The sequence below is a fragment of the Pyrus communis genome, chromosome 8, assembly GCF_041283825.1.
Source record: "Pyrus communis isolate YQ-2024b chromosome 8, ASM4128382v1, whole genome shotgun sequence".
NCBI classification, from domain to species: Eukaryota; Viridiplantae; Streptophyta; class Magnoliopsida; order Rosales; family Rosaceae; genus Pyrus; species Pyrus communis.
In genome coordinates, this window is record NC_142572.1 from 3356135 (window position 1) to 3374852 (window position 18718).

The 18718-nt window shown below is 36.2% G+C and overlaps 3 protein-coding genes and 1 long non-coding RNA gene across 10 annotated transcripts; 1 reads left to right on the plus strand and 3 right to left on the minus strand.

Annotated features, from left to right (window-relative positions):
- Positions 1-97: 97 nt before the first annotated feature.
- On the minus strand, positions 98-5678 carry LOC137718510 (uncharacterized). 7 transcript variants are annotated; one of them, XR_015965467.1, is made up of 5 exons: positions 5216-5678; positions 4991-5115; positions 4811-4890; positions 4601-4710; positions 98-275 (listed from the first exon to the last, which is right to left on the minus strand). It is a non-coding gene; the product is annotated as an uncharacterized LOC137718510 (long non-coding RNA). The 7 variants fall into 7 exon arrangements; XR_011065892.2 differs by having other exon boundaries at positions 4601-4722; XR_015965468.1 differs by lacking the exon at positions 98-275 and adding an exon at positions 2503-2888.
- Positions 5679-8148: 2470 nt separating this feature from the next.
- On the minus strand, positions 8149-8683 carry LOC137717171 (uncharacterized). The gene is made up of 2 exons (XM_088698789.1): positions 8551-8683; positions 8149-8379 (listed from the first exon to the last, which is right to left on the minus strand). Exons 1-2 carry the CDS (start codon positions 8632-8634, stop codon positions 8251-8253), a joined length of 213 nt encoding a protein of 70 aa, XP_088554915.1. The 5' UTR covers positions 8635-8683; the 3' UTR covers positions 8149-8250.
- A 1549-nt stretch (positions 8684-10232) lies between these two features.
- On the minus strand, positions 10233-12898 carry LOC137717169 (putative protein phosphatase 2C 51). The gene is made up of 6 exons (XM_068456473.2): positions 12490-12898; positions 12027-12249; positions 11743-11848; positions 11488-11629; positions 11006-11270; positions 10233-10847 (listed from the first exon to the last, which is right to left on the minus strand). The coding sequence occupies exons 1-6, from the start codon at positions 12764-12766 to the stop codon at positions 10499-10501; spliced, it is 1362 nt and encodes a 453-aa protein (XP_068312574.2). The 5' UTR covers positions 12767-12898; the 3' UTR covers positions 10233-10498.
- A 1487-nt stretch (positions 12899-14385) lies between these two features.
- On the plus strand, positions 14386-18400 carry LOC137718470 (transcription initiation factor IIA gamma chain / TFIIA-gamma (TFIIA-S)). The gene is made up of 4 exons (XM_068458027.2): positions 14386-14511; positions 14644-14781; positions 14886-14936; positions 17929-18400. The coding sequence occupies exons 2-4, from the start codon at positions 14653-14655 to the stop codon at positions 18067-18069; spliced, it is 321 nt and encodes a 106-aa protein (XP_068314128.1). The 5' UTR covers positions 14386-14511; positions 14644-14652; the 3' UTR covers positions 18070-18400.
- The last annotated feature ends 318 nt before the right edge of the window (positions 18401-18718 follow it).

Consider the following 18718-nt stretch of genomic DNA (forward strand, 5'->3'; position numbering starts at 1 on the left):
TTTTCCTCGCCAATTACCAACTTTGATAAGTATTAACTATGACTATAATCCTATAATATGGCTAAACAAATGGGCAAATATTGATACTGAATCATGGTTATAAGCAAAATTAATGATCTCAAATATAAGTGATGGGCCGAGAAATAGCATAACACAAAAATCATGCAAAATTCAACAAAATTAAAATTACAAACCAAAAATGAAATTAAAATAAAACTGTTGTCATAATTAAAATCTTAAGAATCCACCTAAAAACCTGTTCCTTAGCGTTGTACCTGAAACAACGCGACATCATATCAGAGCCGACGAAAGCAATTTCCAAGAACAAAATATATAAATCAAAATATGTTGAAAATAATAGGGACACTTGGTTTCGGTCCTTGGTTGATAACTTTCTATCACGTAGCCAAACATATAAAATGAAGCTTGATTTTCAAACGTGGAAATACCTGCATCTGATCCCTTCATGGCTGGTACTCCCAAAAGTCGGCACAAGTTAACGCTGCTATTGTTGAAGTTTCGATTTTTATTCTAGCTCTTACCGGATCCTTTCAAGAGGTCACATAGGCTACCGGCGACTTTGTTTCAAGCGCATTTTCTTTTGTATTTTTATAGTTTTCATTAAACTATATTCTTTAAAAAAAAAAATGAGAAAAGAGACATTTTAGTCTTCACCAAAAGTGTGCTCTAATTTTAGGCATTTAGGACCAGAGCATGGTGTGACTACAATTAGGAGAGACATGATTTTGGTGTTGAAGGAGGTTCCTTCCTTCGTTGTGAATACTTCTCCCTTTTTTATTTATAATAATTGTTTGGCTACCAAGTCAAAGAGTAATCTCCCAAAAGCAAAATGTGCAAGTCACGGCTAAACGAAATTTGCCAACGCCGCAAATGGCAGTTGCTTGACTATGATACTACCAAGGTCGGTCCTGACCACATGCCCCAGTTCTTCTCCACTGTAACTGTCAATGGGCACAACTTCCAGACAATCGAAATGTTTAGGTCGTCAAAAGAAGCTCAGCATGAGGCTGCCAAGATCGTCGTCGACCACCTCTCATCCCAACCCATAACCGACCCTTCCTCTTCCTTTGGTAAACGCTCGATTATGGGTTGGTTATCGATTACTGGTTGGGATGAGAAATGGTCGATGACAACCTTGGTAGTTTCATGCTAAGCTTCTTTTGATGATCTAAACATTTCGGATGTCTGGAAGTTGCGCCCATTGACAGTTACAATGGAGAAGAACTATGGCATATGGTCGAACCGAACCTTGGTAGTATCGTAGTCGGGCAACTACCATTTACGGCGTTGGCAAATTTCGTTTAGCCGTGACTTGTACGTTTTACTTTCGTTTTTAGGAAAGATTACGCTTTGAGTTGGTAGTTAAAACAATTATTACAAATAAGAAAGTAAGAAATATCCACAACGAAGGAAGGAACCTCCTTCAACACCAAAATCTTAGTCACACTAAATGCCTAAAATTAGAGCACACTTTTGTTGAAACCTAAAATAGCTTTTTTCTCTTTTCTTTTTTAAAGAATTCATTTAATTAAAAAAAATGAAAAATGCAAAAATACAAACACACTTGAAACAATTTGAACTGCTTATTACCCGAGCTGCCAAGGGTGATGTTTGACATTTTAACCCACATCTCAATTCCAACTAGCTACCACATTAAAAAAGATGATGATCACCCTTGTCAGCTCGGATAACAAGCAGTTCAAATTGTTTCAAGCGCGTTTGCATTTTAATTAAATTGTATTCTTTAAAATAAAAATAAAAAAGTCATTTTAAACTTCACCAGAAGTGTGCTCTAATTTTAAGCATTTAGGACTACAGCATTCAGTGTGACTACAATTAGGAAAGCTGATTTTGGTGTGAAGGAGGGAACCTCCTTCGTTGTGGATACTTCTCCCTTTCTTATTTATAATAATTGTTTGGCTACCAACTCAAAGAGTAATCTCCCAAAAACAAAAGTAAAATGTATAGATCACGGCTAAACAAAATTTGCCAACGCCACAGATGGCAATTGCATGACTATGATACTACCAAGGTCGATCCCGACCACATGCCCCAGTTCTTCTCCACTGTAACTGTCAATGAGCGCAACTTCCAGACGGTCAACATGTTTAGGTCATCAAAAGAAGCTTTGCATGAGGTTGCCAAGGTCGTCGTCGACCACCTCTCATCCCAATCCATAACCGACCCTTCCTCTTCCTTAGGTAAACGCTCAATTATGGGTTGGTTATCAGTTACAGGTTGGGATGAGAGATGTTCGACGATGACCTTGGTAGCTTCATGTTGACCTTTTGACGACCTAAAAATTTCAGATGTCTGGAAGTTACACCCATTGACAATTACAATTGAGAAGAACTGGGGCATGTGGTCGAGACCGACCTTGGTAGTATCATACTCAAGGAACTGTCATTTGAAGCGTTGACAAATTTCATTTAGACATAACTTATACATTTTACTTTTTCTTTTGGGAGATTACTCTTTGAGTTGGTAGCCAAACAGTTATTATAAATAAGAAAGGAAGAAATATCAACAACGAAGGAAAGAACCTGCTTCAACACCAAAATCTTAGTCACATCAAATGCTCTGGTCCTAAATGCCTAAAATTAGAGCACACTTTTGGTGAAGCCTAAAATGGCTCTTTTCTCTTTTTTTTTTTTAATTTTAAATTTTTTAAAGAATACAATTTAATTAAAAAAAATGAAAAATGAAAACTGTAGAAATACAAACGCAAAAGCGCTTGAAACAATTTGAACTGCTTATTACCCAAGCTACCAAGGGTGATGTTTGACATTTTAACCCACATGTCAATTCCAACCAACTACCACATAAAAAAGGATGTTGATTAATTTCTGCAATTTGGTGCGAGTAGTCTTCAACACCATTGATGAGTAGATTTTATACTATATATTTAACCCTATTCTTAGTATATTTTGGAAGAATTTTGCTAATGTGAATTGTATTTTCAATATAGGACTTTCAACTTCATCTATAGCAAAATAGAATCTGACCAATGCAGAAACTGTACCAAAACAGGTTTCTGAGCATGTTTATGACCCTCCATTACCATATCCTAAACATTTAACATTGAAGGCTAAGAATCAGCAGTTAAAAGACTTCATACAGACCTTCGCTAAAGTTCAAATTCATTTACCATTGTTGGAAGCCATTAAAAAGATTCCTTCCTATGCTAAGTTTTTGAAAGATGTTTGCACCAAGAAGAAAAAGCTAGTAGAAACAGAAAACATTGTGCTAACAGAACACAGAACAATGCAATGCAATTTTACTGCACAAATTGCCTCCAAAGAAGAAAGATCCAAGAAGTTTTACTATCTCTTGCACCATTGGAAATTGTGATTTTAGTTGTGCTTTAATTCATTTAGGTGTAAACTTAATGCCTTATTCTGTTTTTAAACATTTAGGTGAAGGCAAACTGAAGCCAACCTCCACCGTTATTCAATTGGATGACCGTTCAATTACCTATCCTAGAGGAGTCATTGAATATGTTATTGTTAAGGTTGGCAATTCATATTTACCAGCTGGTTTTATGGTGCTGGACATGGATGAGGATTTGACAACACCCATCATATTGGACTGCCCATTCATGGCAACAGCCTAGACTCTTATTGATGTTGAAGCGGGAACATTAACATTAAGGGTTGAAGATCAAACAGTTGTTTTCAGTTTGTTTGAAGTCGCCACACATTCAGGTGACAAACATGAATGCATGCGTATTGATGTGTTAGATGGTTTAGCTCGTGCCAAGTGTAAAACCAGATCATCAAATGACCATCTATCCCTAAAGTCTTTAAATGTAAGCCATGATTGCAATAGTATTGAGGCGCAACAACACAAAATCCAATTGCTTGATGTACAAAAGTAAAATACAGAACCATCCCCGTTTGACAACTATCTGGGCCACCAGATTGACCAAAAACAACCGAATGTCAAATGTCAAGGGCAAGAATAAAAAGTTGCAAGGTAGTCCAAGTTGTGAGAAAATACAGCCTAGTAAAAAAGTGTGGTTGTTAAGTTCAAATTTCAAGTTTCCAGGAAACTGGATTCTCGATGGAAAGGCCCTTTTGTAGTTACTAAAGTTTTTCAAAATGGTGACGTGGACATCAAGGCTAAGGGTAAAGGCCTCGCATTTAAGGTTACCAAACATCGACTTAAACCATTCATAGAGAAGTTCAATGTAAGCGAGCCATCAACTCTGAAGGAACCAGTGATCTAGCCACAGGGCCTCTACCAAGTCTTGCTATAGACTTAAAATAAAGCACTTATTGGGAGGCAACCCAATTTTTCTAAACCCCTTACTTAATATATTTTTCGTTTGATTTTCCATTTTATTATTAGTTTAAATTTCTAGATGCATTTACATACCTAAGTTTTCAAAAAAATATATATATATATATATGTTTTTTTTTTTATTTACCTAGTTTATTTTAGTTCTGTTTTTAATTTTCAAAAACATTGGAAACTTGCAGGTTGACCACCGAGATATCACCAATCATTACACCATAGAACTGAACAGATTTTGATACCAGATCCACGATCACAGAACAAGCAAGGTTGCATTTTATACCTTCCAGATCAATGGATCTGGGATTTTCAACGGAGGAGCGGCCTGTTGTCCAGTTGCACTTGGGTTTGGAATCGTTGTACGCAGCCATGTTTAAACACAGATCCGGGCTACTGGTCCAGAAACTACACACATGTTAGATCCAGTTTATTTCGCACATAAACAGCATCCTATCAGATTGGAGTTCAAAAAGGTCAAGACAAGAGTTTTTACCTTCCGTTTTCTTGGATCTATGAACATGGACCTTCAATTGTGTGTGTCGGCACCTCTTCTCTGTTCTGGATTAATGACACCTACCAAGACGATTTATGCATGTATGTGTTAGTTTTGTTAGTTTCACTGAAACCACCACATCAGCGCTAACTGCAAGGAGAAAACGAGAGAGATTCTTACCCTTGGTGTAGATCGGCTAAGATTGCAAGTTTGGGGGAAGCTGGATGACCTCTGTGCTCTCGGATTTGGCGACTCAGGGTGGTCACTCCTGTTGTTTTTCTCAGATTTGCAAAGTTTGGGGGGACCTTATACAGATAAAAACACATGCATGTGTTAGATCTTGCTACATTTCACTCACATACATAAAGCTGCAACGAAAAATACACAAATTGAGGAGGGTTTTACCTTCGGCATCTTAGCTTGTCAGCTCACTCCACCATGGCTGGGTTATAGAGTCACGGAAGCTCATGTCTGTTACTGGGTTATTGGTTGCATCAAGGATGAAGGAGCAGCTGCAGATGGGAGGTTTGTACGAATGGGCGCTGGACTTGAGAGAAAATGGAGAAAAGAAAGCCTTTTCTGATTTTCTAGAGAGTGAGGGAAAGGACTGAAGATAGCCGTTTGGCTCTGGGCTCTGGGCTCTGGGCAAGTGAGAAGGGTATCCAATGTCGGATTAAATAGCTAGGGTTTCTGGTGCTCTCGTGTGCGTCGTCCGTGTGAGCCGTAAAATGGGACACATGTGATTGTGAATCATCGAAGGAGTGAAGCTGATGCTTAATGTTATAAACAACTAGACCTAAAGAAAGAAGAACCCTCTTGAGGACTTCCAATCGCATAAACTAAATGAAAAGGATCACTCTCGAGATGCATGCGGTTTTGATGATGCTTCAAAGTGTGAAATAAGTAAAATTTTAGGATTTAATATTTTTGTGTCAGTTAAAAATTTTTGTTTTTAAGTTAATATCCATAGTTATTCTAAACGTTAGAATAAATGGACATGATGAAGATTAATCCCACAGTAGAGTCTTTTTTATTTATGGTTGTTTAATCACTAATTCATAACTTATACTTTGAAAATTTGCACATAACACCAACATGGTTTATTATGAGGAGTGAGATTGAAACACTTACTTTTTGTCTTAGTGCATTTTAACTTTTGTTATATATAAAATAAAGTTAGTATGTGTTGTAAAGTAATAATTGTTCCACCCGAGGCTTTACCTAGTAAGCGGACCAGTCCTGCCTAATCAACAGTGATTCTCGCATCAAACAATAGAGTTTTGGCATGGGGCAGAATGGTTAGTTGGTTTCGTAGCCTTTTCAGCTCCAGTTAATAAGTTCTTAAGGGTGTTTTACACCTAGCACCCTAAAGCCCTAGTGGTTTGGGAGTCATTGACCTAAAGCTCGCTACATGGGTTGGATCGAAGGCTTAAGAGAACTGACATTGCACCACCACTACTATTATTGAAGAAAATAATAATATTATTATTATAAATAAAATAAAAAGAGAAAATTTTGAAAAAATGATCATGTAAGTGTGTGAATACAAATAAAAGAGATGAGAGATAAAGGTTTTAGTCGAGTCTCCTTAACTTTGATGGTTCACTTTACACCGAAGAAAGTTTGTAAATTCTTTTCTAATTGATTCTAAATGGCTTAAGACTGTATGGTGGGATTGGTTGGAACTTTTGAAAAGATGTTTTGATTTTTAACATTTTCTACGGATTGCAACTTAAAAGTGAAAATTTTGTTTTAGCTAGGTTTTATTTAAGTCTTTAGTTCAACCATTAAACATCAAGGAGACTGAACAAAATGAAACATTGAAGCATGGAACTTTATTTTCGTACTCTGAGGACAAAACTCCAAGTCTTTTAACCTTGAAGAACCAAGAGAAAGCTCTCCATTATGCGACAGGTCAGAAACGGTATATGTGACCTCTTGAACTTGTTGAGATGGCGAGTGTCCGCCAAAAGGATCCGGTAAGAGTTAGAATAAAAATCAAAACTAAACTTAGCTTCAACAGTTGCAGCGTTAACTTGTGCCGACTTTTGGGAGTACCAGCCATGAAGGGATCAGATGGAAAGCCATTTTCGGTATTTCCACGTTCGGAAGGAGAATTGTCCAGAGAAATTACTCGAATAGGAAATCTAAATGCAAAAATATTGTTATCAGAAGAAGCTCTGCTGTCCAAATCTTCTTTATCTGTTTCATCTTTCATTGAGAGTCAAAAATAAAAAATCATTGATACTGCCATACATACGCAAACTAAGCAAACCTCGATGCAGAGGTCTGGCCATTCTTTGATTTCAATCAATGCAGGCACCGGTCCAAGAGTCTGCTAAACGAATAGATAAAATTAAAAATCATAAACAATCAAAAGACATCCAGGGAAGCTCAAACAAGAGAAAAACAAATCAGCGCGTCGGATTTTTTTTTTTTAAATATTAGAATTATATCTTTTTCATTAAAATTTAAGTTCTTTTGTCTTTTCTATTAAAATTTAAGGGTTTTTTTTATTAAAATTTAAGTCTTTTTCATTAAATAAAGTTCTGACATGATTTTTTATTAAAATAAACTTGATTCAAACCCTTTTCATGAAAATTCCCTTATTTTAACTCCTTTTGATTCTTGTAATTTTAAATTTTTTTAAATAGCAATTTATCTTTAATTTCATAGATTTGAAAAAAGCAAAAACTAATGCCTTGGGGGCCCTAGACGACCATCTACCTCGGCTACCCTTAGGCCCGGCCCTGGGACTTATGTATGACTATATTCGTTTAGAAGGTCCATCATCTTCTTCTTCCAGTACCACCTAGATTATATCTATGCTTCTTTAATTAACACAAATTAATGAGTATAATATTAAAATTTAATGTATAAATACCTTAAACTGGCGATTTCTCATTTCTTATTTGTTGTGTGTGTTTTATGCACTTGTTGGATCATATGTGAATGCACATTATTTACACATTATAAATAAGTTAAAGTAAAGGCAGTGCTCTCCACACATTTATTTTGACTTCTCACACATCTCTCTCAATTTTCTTCTATTGGATCGAATAAATTGAAGAAAAAAATCAATTTCTCCTATTCCTTAAAAAACAATTCGATTGATGAAATTTAGTACGATGCTTATGATATCATCTAAATCGATGATATTTATGAGATTGATAATATTTTTAGCAAAAATTGACATGGGAAGTAAAAATGGGTGAATACTGTACTATCCCAAATTAATTGGTAGGAAGTGAAGCAACAATTTTTCTTCTTATATTCTAAGAAGGACAATGCATCTAATTTGGAGGCAAAAGAATTTAGTTGAAAGAGAAATTCAGAAATCAAACGATACAAATCAATTCAAAATTTTAAATTGCAAAACATATTCTGCTCAATTATAACAAAAGAAAGAAAGGTAGAACTGTTAGAGCAATTACATTACATTAGGGAGAATTATGGAGTCTGTTTTTGGTATCCTCGGCGGCATCAGCAGCTTCAACTTGCATTTTGGCTGTCTGAAGCTCTGCTTCTGTTGCTTCCTGCTCATTCCTTGCTGTCAACTTCTTAGCCTGCTCCAATATCAATCAACCGTCAAAAAAATTATTAATATCGCACAAGAAAGAACACGCCTTTACATACATCCGTCCAGCCGGTGGGACGGCTCAAATCCGCTTTAGCCAATGTGGTTACGCTCACGTATGTAAATAGCTAAGCCATTAAGGCAAGAAACAAACTAACCTGACCAACACGAAGCATGCCTTAACATAACGAAAACCCTCTTGCAATGAAACAGTGAAAGACAAGCAGTCATTCTTCAGGCGAGACATGATCGAGTACGAGTTTGAGATGGATTTCTTTGCTTTGAGCAGTCGAGAGGATTAGCACTCATCCAAAATCCAGAGAGAGAGAGAGAGAGTGAAGAGAGAGAAGTTGAGTAGACGTTATGTTTTGTAGGGTGTGTGTGCAGAGTCACGAGAGTCGTGGCAGCTAAAAAACACATCCACGTCTTACACTCTTAGCTTCCTTCTTTATTATATGATAGAGTCTAGAAAACCAGTACTGCGTGGTCGGTCGAGTGAGAATCGATGTTGCATTTTTTGTCATCCATTAGGCTTTTCTTTATTTTTATAAATGTATTATCCACACATTTTATTTTATTTTATACATACTCTTCATAATTTCTGTCCATTAATTTTCTTCAATTCATCCTATCTAACGGCCGAAAATTAAAAAATTGTGTGAGAAGTAAAATGAGGTGTGTTGTATCACACCCCTATTTTTAACTTCTCTTTCTATATTTAACTTTTTTTTTTAATCAAACTATTTTTTTGTCCACTAAAACGTTTTCACGTCAACGAAAAATGGATATTATGTCTTATGTGTTACATCGTGCCGACATCCGGCATTGTCTCATATCTAACACCAAATTGTGTTCATATAAGTAAACGATGAGATTGATATGTAATTTTAATGTCATTATCATTTACTTAAATTATAACACATAATGCATTGGAATTAAAGAGACTTGCATGAAAAAGTACATTGATATCAAACATTTTAATCTAATAATTCAATAACATGTGTTTCTCCATATAACATTATATTATTCCTTTAGTATGCCAAATACCGATGAATTTATTCTACACAAATTGTCTTCGTATCAAAATATTTACTATCAGTGTCACATTACCACATATAGCAATGTCTAGGTGTAAGTGATTGACTCCGAAACTTTTTTGTTCAATTGGTATATTATATATGTGCAATTTCCCAAACGAAATTACTAATTTGATAAAATTTGAATTTTGAGTTAAAAAAAATGGACTTGGGCACGAAGCTAGGCCACGAGATCATTCCGAATAATAAAACCTCCGCTACGATGGCAGTAAAGTGCGACGAAGAAAGCTGTCAAGTACAGAAGAGCTAACTTAATTGAAGATTCGTATCAAGATAAATAATGGTTTCCATTTGGTTGATAAAAAGAAAGCGAAGCTGGAGTTATGCATCTATCTCTATATAAGAGCAACATTTACTCAATTTATTAGGGAACAAATTTTCTTATTTCTATCTCTTGTTTATTTTAATTTATTCAATTTGAATGTCATAAAAAACTAAGGTGTGCAGCAACGGATGTGCAACTCAATTTTTGGTATAATATTCATAAGCATACAAAAGTAATAAGAGGTGATAAATTTAAACACACATAAAACACATGTTTTAACAAGCAGCAACTTCACAGGCTTGCCTTGCCATACAAGTTACAACTAATAAGCAGAAGCAAGCAAGAAGATCACAGGTTACAAAGGCTAGCTCAATCAATAAAGTTCCGTCCACGACTGAAATCTGCGTAGACGGTCGTGGATTTCGCTCTACGCAGATTTCACGACTGTGCATACCGTTATGTTGGTTGATCATACACATAAATGATCTTCATGCTTCATCCTTGCTTGAAACATATATGAACTAAGCATGTTCATCGAAGCTAAATCATCTTGTCAAAACAAAAATAGCCAATCAAAGTTTATAGTAAAGCTCCAGATGATTTAGCGCTAGCTGAATCTTAACAGTCGAATCAATCACAAAAATGTCTTGTATAAGTCATTTCTAACGTATGTACATTTGATTGACATCTTTCCTTGTATGAGAGAAAAACAAGCGAGTTGCGAAAGAACGCAAAAACGTAGAACAGATCTACGCTGTATGAACTAAAGAGGAGTTGTTAGCTGCAAATGAGAAAACACGTAGCAATGGCTCCGGTTGAGAAAAACCAGAAGATGCCAATGGAACTACAACAGCTGCCATATTATCCATGCTTCCCCTTTCAAATGCAGTACTTACAATGCGGTCAGCTAATGAGTATGAACCTGAGGAAGAGGGCTCCAATTTCGTATGATGATGACTTCGTGCTTCCCACAACAGATGGCAAACATCCTGCAAGTTCTGCTTCTCAAAAACTCCGTCAGATGTAGCAACCAGATAGGTATCATTTACAGTCAGGGGTTGCCAATCTGTCAACTCCGGTTCTGATATAACGCCAAAACTGATGACAATCAAGAGCAGCTTAAATTAGTATTACATGTAACAAAAGACAAGAAATTTAAACCAGAACATCTTTTAATTTCATTGTTCGATCAATAGCATCAAGAGAAGAAGGAATGCAAACTTTAGATATATTCCCATTATTCTTTAACTTCTTACCTTTTAAGGGAGATGTCGCCAATAGATCGGGTAACAGCCAGCTGACCATTTACTCGAGGCACACCAGCCCTTTCAAGAACATTTCCACCAGCACTTTCCACCCTAAGTTTTTCATCGTCTCTGTCCGGATGATGATCTCTTGTCAATTCCTTAACAGATAAATGCACCAACTCATCCGCAGGAGCCAATTCAAAGTTTTTATTGCGCCTTCGATGTGAGATAACACCATTACGCCTTTCCTCCATGTATAATCTTAAATAGGCAGCTGCAATAACCACAAACATCAGAAGGTAAATAAGCTCTGTTGGGCTTTTAATCTTTCCACGTATAAACTAAATAGTCCCATGCTCAATGATCCTCACATATATGCAGACAAATACAATGATTTTAAGAGAATGAGAGAGAAGAAGCATCACATAAAGTTCACAATAAATCATGGTACCTAAAACAGATGCACCTTTACACCGAAAAAAGAAAAGTACCTTTAGCCTCTGCAGGATTTTGAAAATTTTCCGAGCACAAAAAGGCCTTTGAGTCTCCAATATTGGCAACTAAGATTTGGCCATCCAAAAGTAGTATAATCGTGGCAGTAGAACCGGAACTTAGATTCTCCATAAATGCAACCTTCAACAATCAATACCAGGAACCTCAATACAATAGTAAGAAGATAGAACACTATATATGCAGAACAGTTTGAAAGAAAGCAGAGAAAAACCAATTAGAAGAGATATATATACCTTCGAAAATTTTGCATCGATATCATGAACTGCCCTCAACAATGCTTCTTTCAAGATGTCAAAGCGAAAAGAATCGTCAAAGATTCCTTGCAACGAATGCTTAAACCTGAGAATTCATTAATAAATTAAGCATAAATATCACTCTATCTAAATCAAATAACTTGTTATCATGGAACGGAGACAAATTAAACCAGGAATCACATCATCAATCAAGAATTATTAACTTAATAGTAGCTATATACAGAGTAATTATTATTTATACAAAAATTTAGAAATAGCAGCACCTTGCAATGCCCAATTGGTGCCGATCGAGTAAGCCATCCCAAGTTTGCAATGTTGGTGTTCCAGGTGACGCAGCGAAAAGCGATGCATCTAGAAGAAAGTAGGTATGCAAAACGAAGTACTCCAAGAAAAGCTTGGAAGCCAAGTCACTAGCTTCAGCACCATTATGACCATCAAAAACAGCAGCAACTCCAACTCTAACGTCCTCCATAATCCCTACTTTACCTGCACCTCCATCCAAATCATCACATTATATTTATATACTTCAATTATTCAATATATATATATATGTATATATGTATATATCAGCCTTCTCATAACATGATTAATAATAAATTAAGTTAATTACTTAGCCATTGAGCCAGCAAAAAATTTAGCATATACCAACTGCATTATAATCCAGGAGCTTCAGACGATTAAAGAAAACCCTAATTATATAGAGAATACATACAGAGAGAGACGGACCAGGAAAGGGAATGCGAACGTCGAGAGCGCAGAGAATGCGATCCTCCAAGTACTTTCTTCGACCTTGAAGCATGGCCGTTTGACAAAGCGACGTGCGTTGGGAGTCGTTGGAGTGCTTCAATTGACGGCATTCTGGGGATTCAAAAACCGCCGGAGCGCCACCATGTTCGTACAGCGCCAAGCACGTCGAGGACGATTCTCTTCCGTAGGAGAGCGTCGGAAGGCCGGCGAATAGTAATCCCAGTACGATTAGGTGGAGGACTCCGGAGCACTCCATTGTCCGCCGCTGCTATTCTCTTTCGCTTCCACCGTCGCTTCCCATCCCTTCTGAAATTCCTTTATATATATGCATTCAAGAGTTTCCGACGAGTAGCGCCCGGTTTTCTCTTTCTTTTATTATTCTGTTTTTCTCTTGAGAAAGTGTTTGCAATAAAAAGCGTTACTCTTTACTTTTAACGAAAAATTATATTTTTACACTAAAAAGTCAATTCTGCTACTATTTATTTTATCTTTTATTTTGTCCTTATCGTTAAAACTCAAAGTTTTCAAGTCATTTTTCATTAGTTTTTGTAAAAGCGAGTCTGCTATGGCATGTTGACATGTGCATTGTAGCCCAATCATTTAGGGTAGTGTTAGAGGATGAAATTTTTAAATTGAATTTTGTAACTTATATGACGTAATTGTTGATGATTAGATTATTAAGCATTTTGAAAGAAGATATCAAATTCTATGTAAGATGTCATTGTGCATGTTTGACATACAAAATCTTTCCACGTTATTTGATGACTATTGGATTTGAAGTTTTTGTGATTAGAGCACTTCCAAATGAGGAATCAAAAAGTCTACATCACCTATAACATGCCAATTCCTATGTAGCATAACGTGGATTGGCAACAAAGGTGGTTGTTGACAAATTTGACAGCAACTTCAAATCTATTTTTAGTGATTAATAAATGTTTTTTATCATTATTATTATTATTATTATTATTATTTGTACTAAACATACAATTATGAAAAGTAATACATTAAATAATAATTTAAATTTGACATTTCGGATGAAAAACAAAAAAAAAAAAAAGAAAAGAAAAAAAGAAATCAAAGTGTCATATAAACTTTCAAATTTAAACTTTATGCTTAATGATAGAGATAGTGTTTGAGGAGAAAGTGTTTGACTACCGCGTTAGTGTCATGCCACTTCTACTCAACTGAAGAGAGATTGAGCATGAAAGATGGAGACAAAACTGTCTTCTAGTTGAGTGTATAGTAAGATAGGTTTTGTAAGCCCTTCCATGAGTTTTGTTACGGTGAAGTCGTTTCTTGATCTCAAAAACTGATTTCCAAAACTCAACAGTATTCCCTCGTCGCAATGAACTTTGTTTTTTTCACTTTCTTTGCTATTTTCAATTTTTTCTTCAAGTCAACTTTAGGATCTCGTTTTCAGTTTGTTATCTGCTTATTCTAGTTAGTGTTTAGAGTTTGGTAAGTTAAAGTAGGTAATTGACAAGAAAGGATAATCAATCATTGTGGGTATGATCTCGTACTGATTTTTGCTATATTAGATATTTCGATCGTACATTTGCGACTCGTGAGTTATCTTAATTTCAATTTCTCTTCATCATTTTTCTCTTCATCATTTTTCTCTATACGAACTTACTCAACACATACATAATATATGAATAGTTTCTAATTCTGTTAAATTTAAACTCAAGTATAAATGGTAAACTCAATCGTGTAAGAATTCGTCATCCACGAGCGTCAACATTTTTAAGCAAAAAATTAACTAGATACCGGTATTTAAATTTTTCCTAGAAATAAACTCTGACTTGAGGGGTATAATGGTCATTGCATCTTACCCAATCCATCGCGACTATATATACCGGGCAGCTTCGATGGCTAGGTATAAAAGCCCCAAATTTCTGCGCCTCGCGAGGAATCAACGTTCACAGAGAGAGAGAGCGAGAGGGCGAAGAAGCTCCACAGCCCAAACCCGATAAACTCTTCCGCAGCGTCGCCCCAATCCCTGTAACTCCAATTCCTCTCTCGATTTCAACTCCTCTCACGAATTCACACACTTGGTCTCGCAATTGTTTTCCCGGGAATTCGATTCCGCAGCGCTGATATTTGGTTTTGTTTGTGTATATGTTGATGCTGCAGATCGAGTAGATGGCGACGTTTGAGCTGTATAGGAGGTCGACAATCGGAATGTGTTTAACGGAGACTTTGGACGAGATGGTTCAGAGCGGGACTCTCAGTCCAGACCTCGCTATTCAAGTTCTCACTCAGTTCGACAAGGTATTAATATTACCTTTTGATTTTCTGTTTATTTAGAATTTGATGTATTTAGTTTGTTTAATTATTTTTTATACCTTCTTGATGGGTTTGTGGGTTGCGGATAGTCGATGACTGAAGCCCTTGAAAACCAAGTGAAGAGCAAGGTCACCATCAAGGTATTTTTCTTCCTTTAACTTTTTGTATTTCTGGGTATTGCTTCAGGCCAAGTTGTGGGCTTTGTCTCTAAATGGAAGGGTTTTGTTTTGCTTGTTTACATCTTTGATACTCTAAACGTGGTTGTTGCGAAAGCCGAGTGGTAATGATTATGTTTTTGAATGAATTTGCCTTAGAACAGTTAGGCTTATGTAGTACTGAACTGAATCTTCGGGTGATTATGTCTTCCCATTTCTTTCTAGCATACTTGTTCGTGTTATTAAAATGTATCTTTTGCTGCTTTGTTACTATTGAAGTTGAAGATTTTGCGAATTAGAGTATGTAAGGAAACACGATGTGCCCGCTGCAGCCCGCAGGTGTTTTACCAAATGCATTTGGTGGAGAAAAAGCTTTCTTTTTTCTTTTTTTTTTCTTCTCCTTTGCCCAACACTAAAATGGTCAACCACCGTGAGTATTTGTTGCTGTTTAAAAAGGGAGATAGAGAGTTGACAATGACCTTGAAATGATCCGTGTCTTTTGAGATAAGCATGAGAACCTTTGGTGTTTATCTGCTTTGTTCAAAATTTTATCTCTTCTCCGGTGCCTTTGGTGTGTTGAACGTCTCATTTTATTGTTATGTGAAATTATAAGAATATGATGCAGGACTGATGCTGCTGTGGCTATATTTTTGGCCTTAGTTTTCCCTGTGCTTGTTTGTATCATTCTGTATGACACCCTCCTTTCAGGAAAAATCTTGACTAGTTATATAGTTGTATGCTTTGGCATCTCTCCTTGTTACATCTTTTATGCCTGTGGTCTACACAACAAAATAATCATGGGAGGCATTGCCTTTTCTCTTTTCTTTTACGTTTTCAGTGTTTTTCGGGGCTTCTTCTACAAGGTACGGATATCATGTAATGAATCAGTTGGGTGAAGTTTTGGCATGTTTATTGCCACGGGTTATGAATCAGTTGGGCGGACTGGGGCAAGCTTATGGGCATCAGATTTTGAGAAATCGTAGGATCTACCTTTTAGTTTGACTCATCTTGATTATATGGGAATTATGGATGAGTTGTGATTTTTGTGATGTTACTTTCTGCATTGTTTATCGGGCATAGATGAACAAATGAAGGGAAATTTCGTTTGTCTTTTTCTCAGTTTTCTTTCTCATCCTCAGTAGTATTTGAATGTTGAGAAATGCCAAGGAGACTCTCTCAAAGTGGGACTCTCCATGGAATCTCTGCCACCTCACAATGTTCCTTTTGTTCGAAATTGCTTTGTTAGTAATACCCGTGCCAACATTATTAAACATTGTGCCAAAAACATGAGGTGGCAGAGATTCCATGGAGAGCCCCACTTTTGAGAGTCTCCTTAGCATTTCTCCTTAATGTTTCTCATGAAAATAGGATTGGCTTACTTTATGACTATTCAGATCTTATAGGCATAAAAAGCTGATTTTTTAATACGAAGTTTACATCTGAATTTCAAAACATCTTAATAATTGTTTAAGACAATAGGAACCTGCAAAGAAATAAATTTAGGGAGATTCTAGATTATTTCGGACTATTTTTTAGGAGATCCTTAAACTGTATCTCAAGTCTCGCTATCGCCACTGGTTGTATGTTCATTCAACAAGGGGTGCTTTATTTATTTTGTTTGTATTTACATGTCCTCTGTGATCTTTTTTCCCCTCTAGATAATAGATGATGAATAAACAAATGAATATCTATGTAAGTCAAAAAACAAACATAAAAGAACATCACTAATGGTTGTTTGTATTTGTCCTTTATTGTTTCTCTTGTTTTACTTGCGTCCATTAACTTAAGAAACAGTAAGTGTAATGGTGGGCCCCCAAAGGCGCATATGTACTCGTGAGGCCTATTTCAAGATTGAGTTATGTAAACAACTGACGCTTTCGTGTGTTTGTAGATCCCCTAAGCTATACTCTTATAGTGAATGTTCCATGCATGCATACTATTAAATCTAGCATTGGATGATGGTTCCATTTACTTAATAAATTAACATGCCACCAATTTTTTTATTTTTTTATTTTTTATACTGGTATGTAATTTATATTCAAACAAATCTAGTGTATTAAATGAATGTGCTGCATGAAGGCGTGTGTCTGTGTTGGGTTTATGGGAGTCTTCAAATCTCAAGTGTTTGATTTGCAATAAAAAATGAGGTTTCGTTTCGAAAGTTTTGGGTCAACAATAACTGATCTAGCTTGGCTACACAAGCTTTAAATTAGTAGTATAAAGGCCAAAATGTGTTCTAGAACACCAACTTCGTATTTTGCTTGAGTAATTGTGTCAATAGTCACTGCTCCACGTATTATGCTACAAAAGCTTTACATTGATGGTATAGAAGCCAATTTAACAAGTGTCATTTGGACCATTGGCAAGTTCCTACACTTGGGGAGCTTGTCCGCACATAGGGCTTGGTCCTTAGTATGATAATAGCAGGAGTTCGGCAACTTCTTTGCCTGCCAAGGGGTTATGTGGGTCAGCAGTTCATTTAATACTAAACAATACTAACGTATTGATTTATAATCTTTTATAGACACTAACTTGTCATAATATATCTTGGATACTTTTTAAAGTGGTAGATTCTGAGACGGGTGTAAGTCCTTTATCTAGTATTTGGTAGTGCCACATATTTTTTTATTTTTACTTAGATCCAATACTATATTAGGACATGGCATTATGGTTAACGGGTTTGATATGCCAAAATTATTTCTGTAAGTATTGATAGGCTTTTTTGTATGCTTTTGGCTTTTGGAGACGTGATTCCTTCTTGATTTGATGGAAATTGCAGTCTGCTATCAACTGGTTGTGTGACATATTTCCTTCTTGATTTGATTGCCATTCTGCTGTTCTTCTTTCCTGCCCGCGTACTGCAATTCTTGTTTGCATCTCATATTTCTACCGCGTTGCACAAAATAAATACAGGTTACAGATACGAGTTAGGCTGTGAAATCCAAACTATTTCTGACGAAGTTTGTATCCTCCACAGGGACATTTGCACACCTATAGATTCTGCGACAACGTTTGGACCTTCATCTTACAGGATGCTTTGTTCAAGAACGAGGATAACCAGGAAAATGTTGGCCGTGTTAAAATAGTGGCATGTGACTCAAAGCTGCTGACACAATGAGATGCCAAACTGACGGTGGTAACGTTAAATAAGAATTTAGTAATCTGTTGCTATGGAGGGTGAGGAAAATGTAGCGGTTAATCCGGTTATCTGCAGTAACTGGAACCTATAGGAGATTGAACATAAATTGTAATATCCCTCCATTTTGACAACTATCCTTATTTATGGTTACACTGAGGATGTTGTGTGCTTGCTCATATATCTTCGTTCGAGGTTCTGTTGTTTTGAGAAGATGAAACACGCCGGCGATCGAAGAGTTTGATGCTTGTATTGTTATGGACATATTCACACAAGTACTATTATTTATGAGAAGGGTTCCTAAAAAGAAGAAGGTAGTATTATTTTAGGCAGCATGTTCTGTCAACCCTGTTGTGAATATCGTGTTTAGGAAAAATAGAACAAACTTTGGAAATTGGAAACAAATAACCAATACAAATCAACGCCGAGAATTAACATGGTTCACGGGGCAGTAATTATAATCTTTCACTATATCGATAATGAGTACAACGAATGATTTTGCCATAATCTCTAGAATTAAGATTTGACGAAAAACTTGAAAGAAGAAGAACAAGAAATACACTTTTATCTCTTCTCTTTTCAGTTGCACACGCTAGGACCACTATTTATTCCTCTAAAACTATAACTCCTA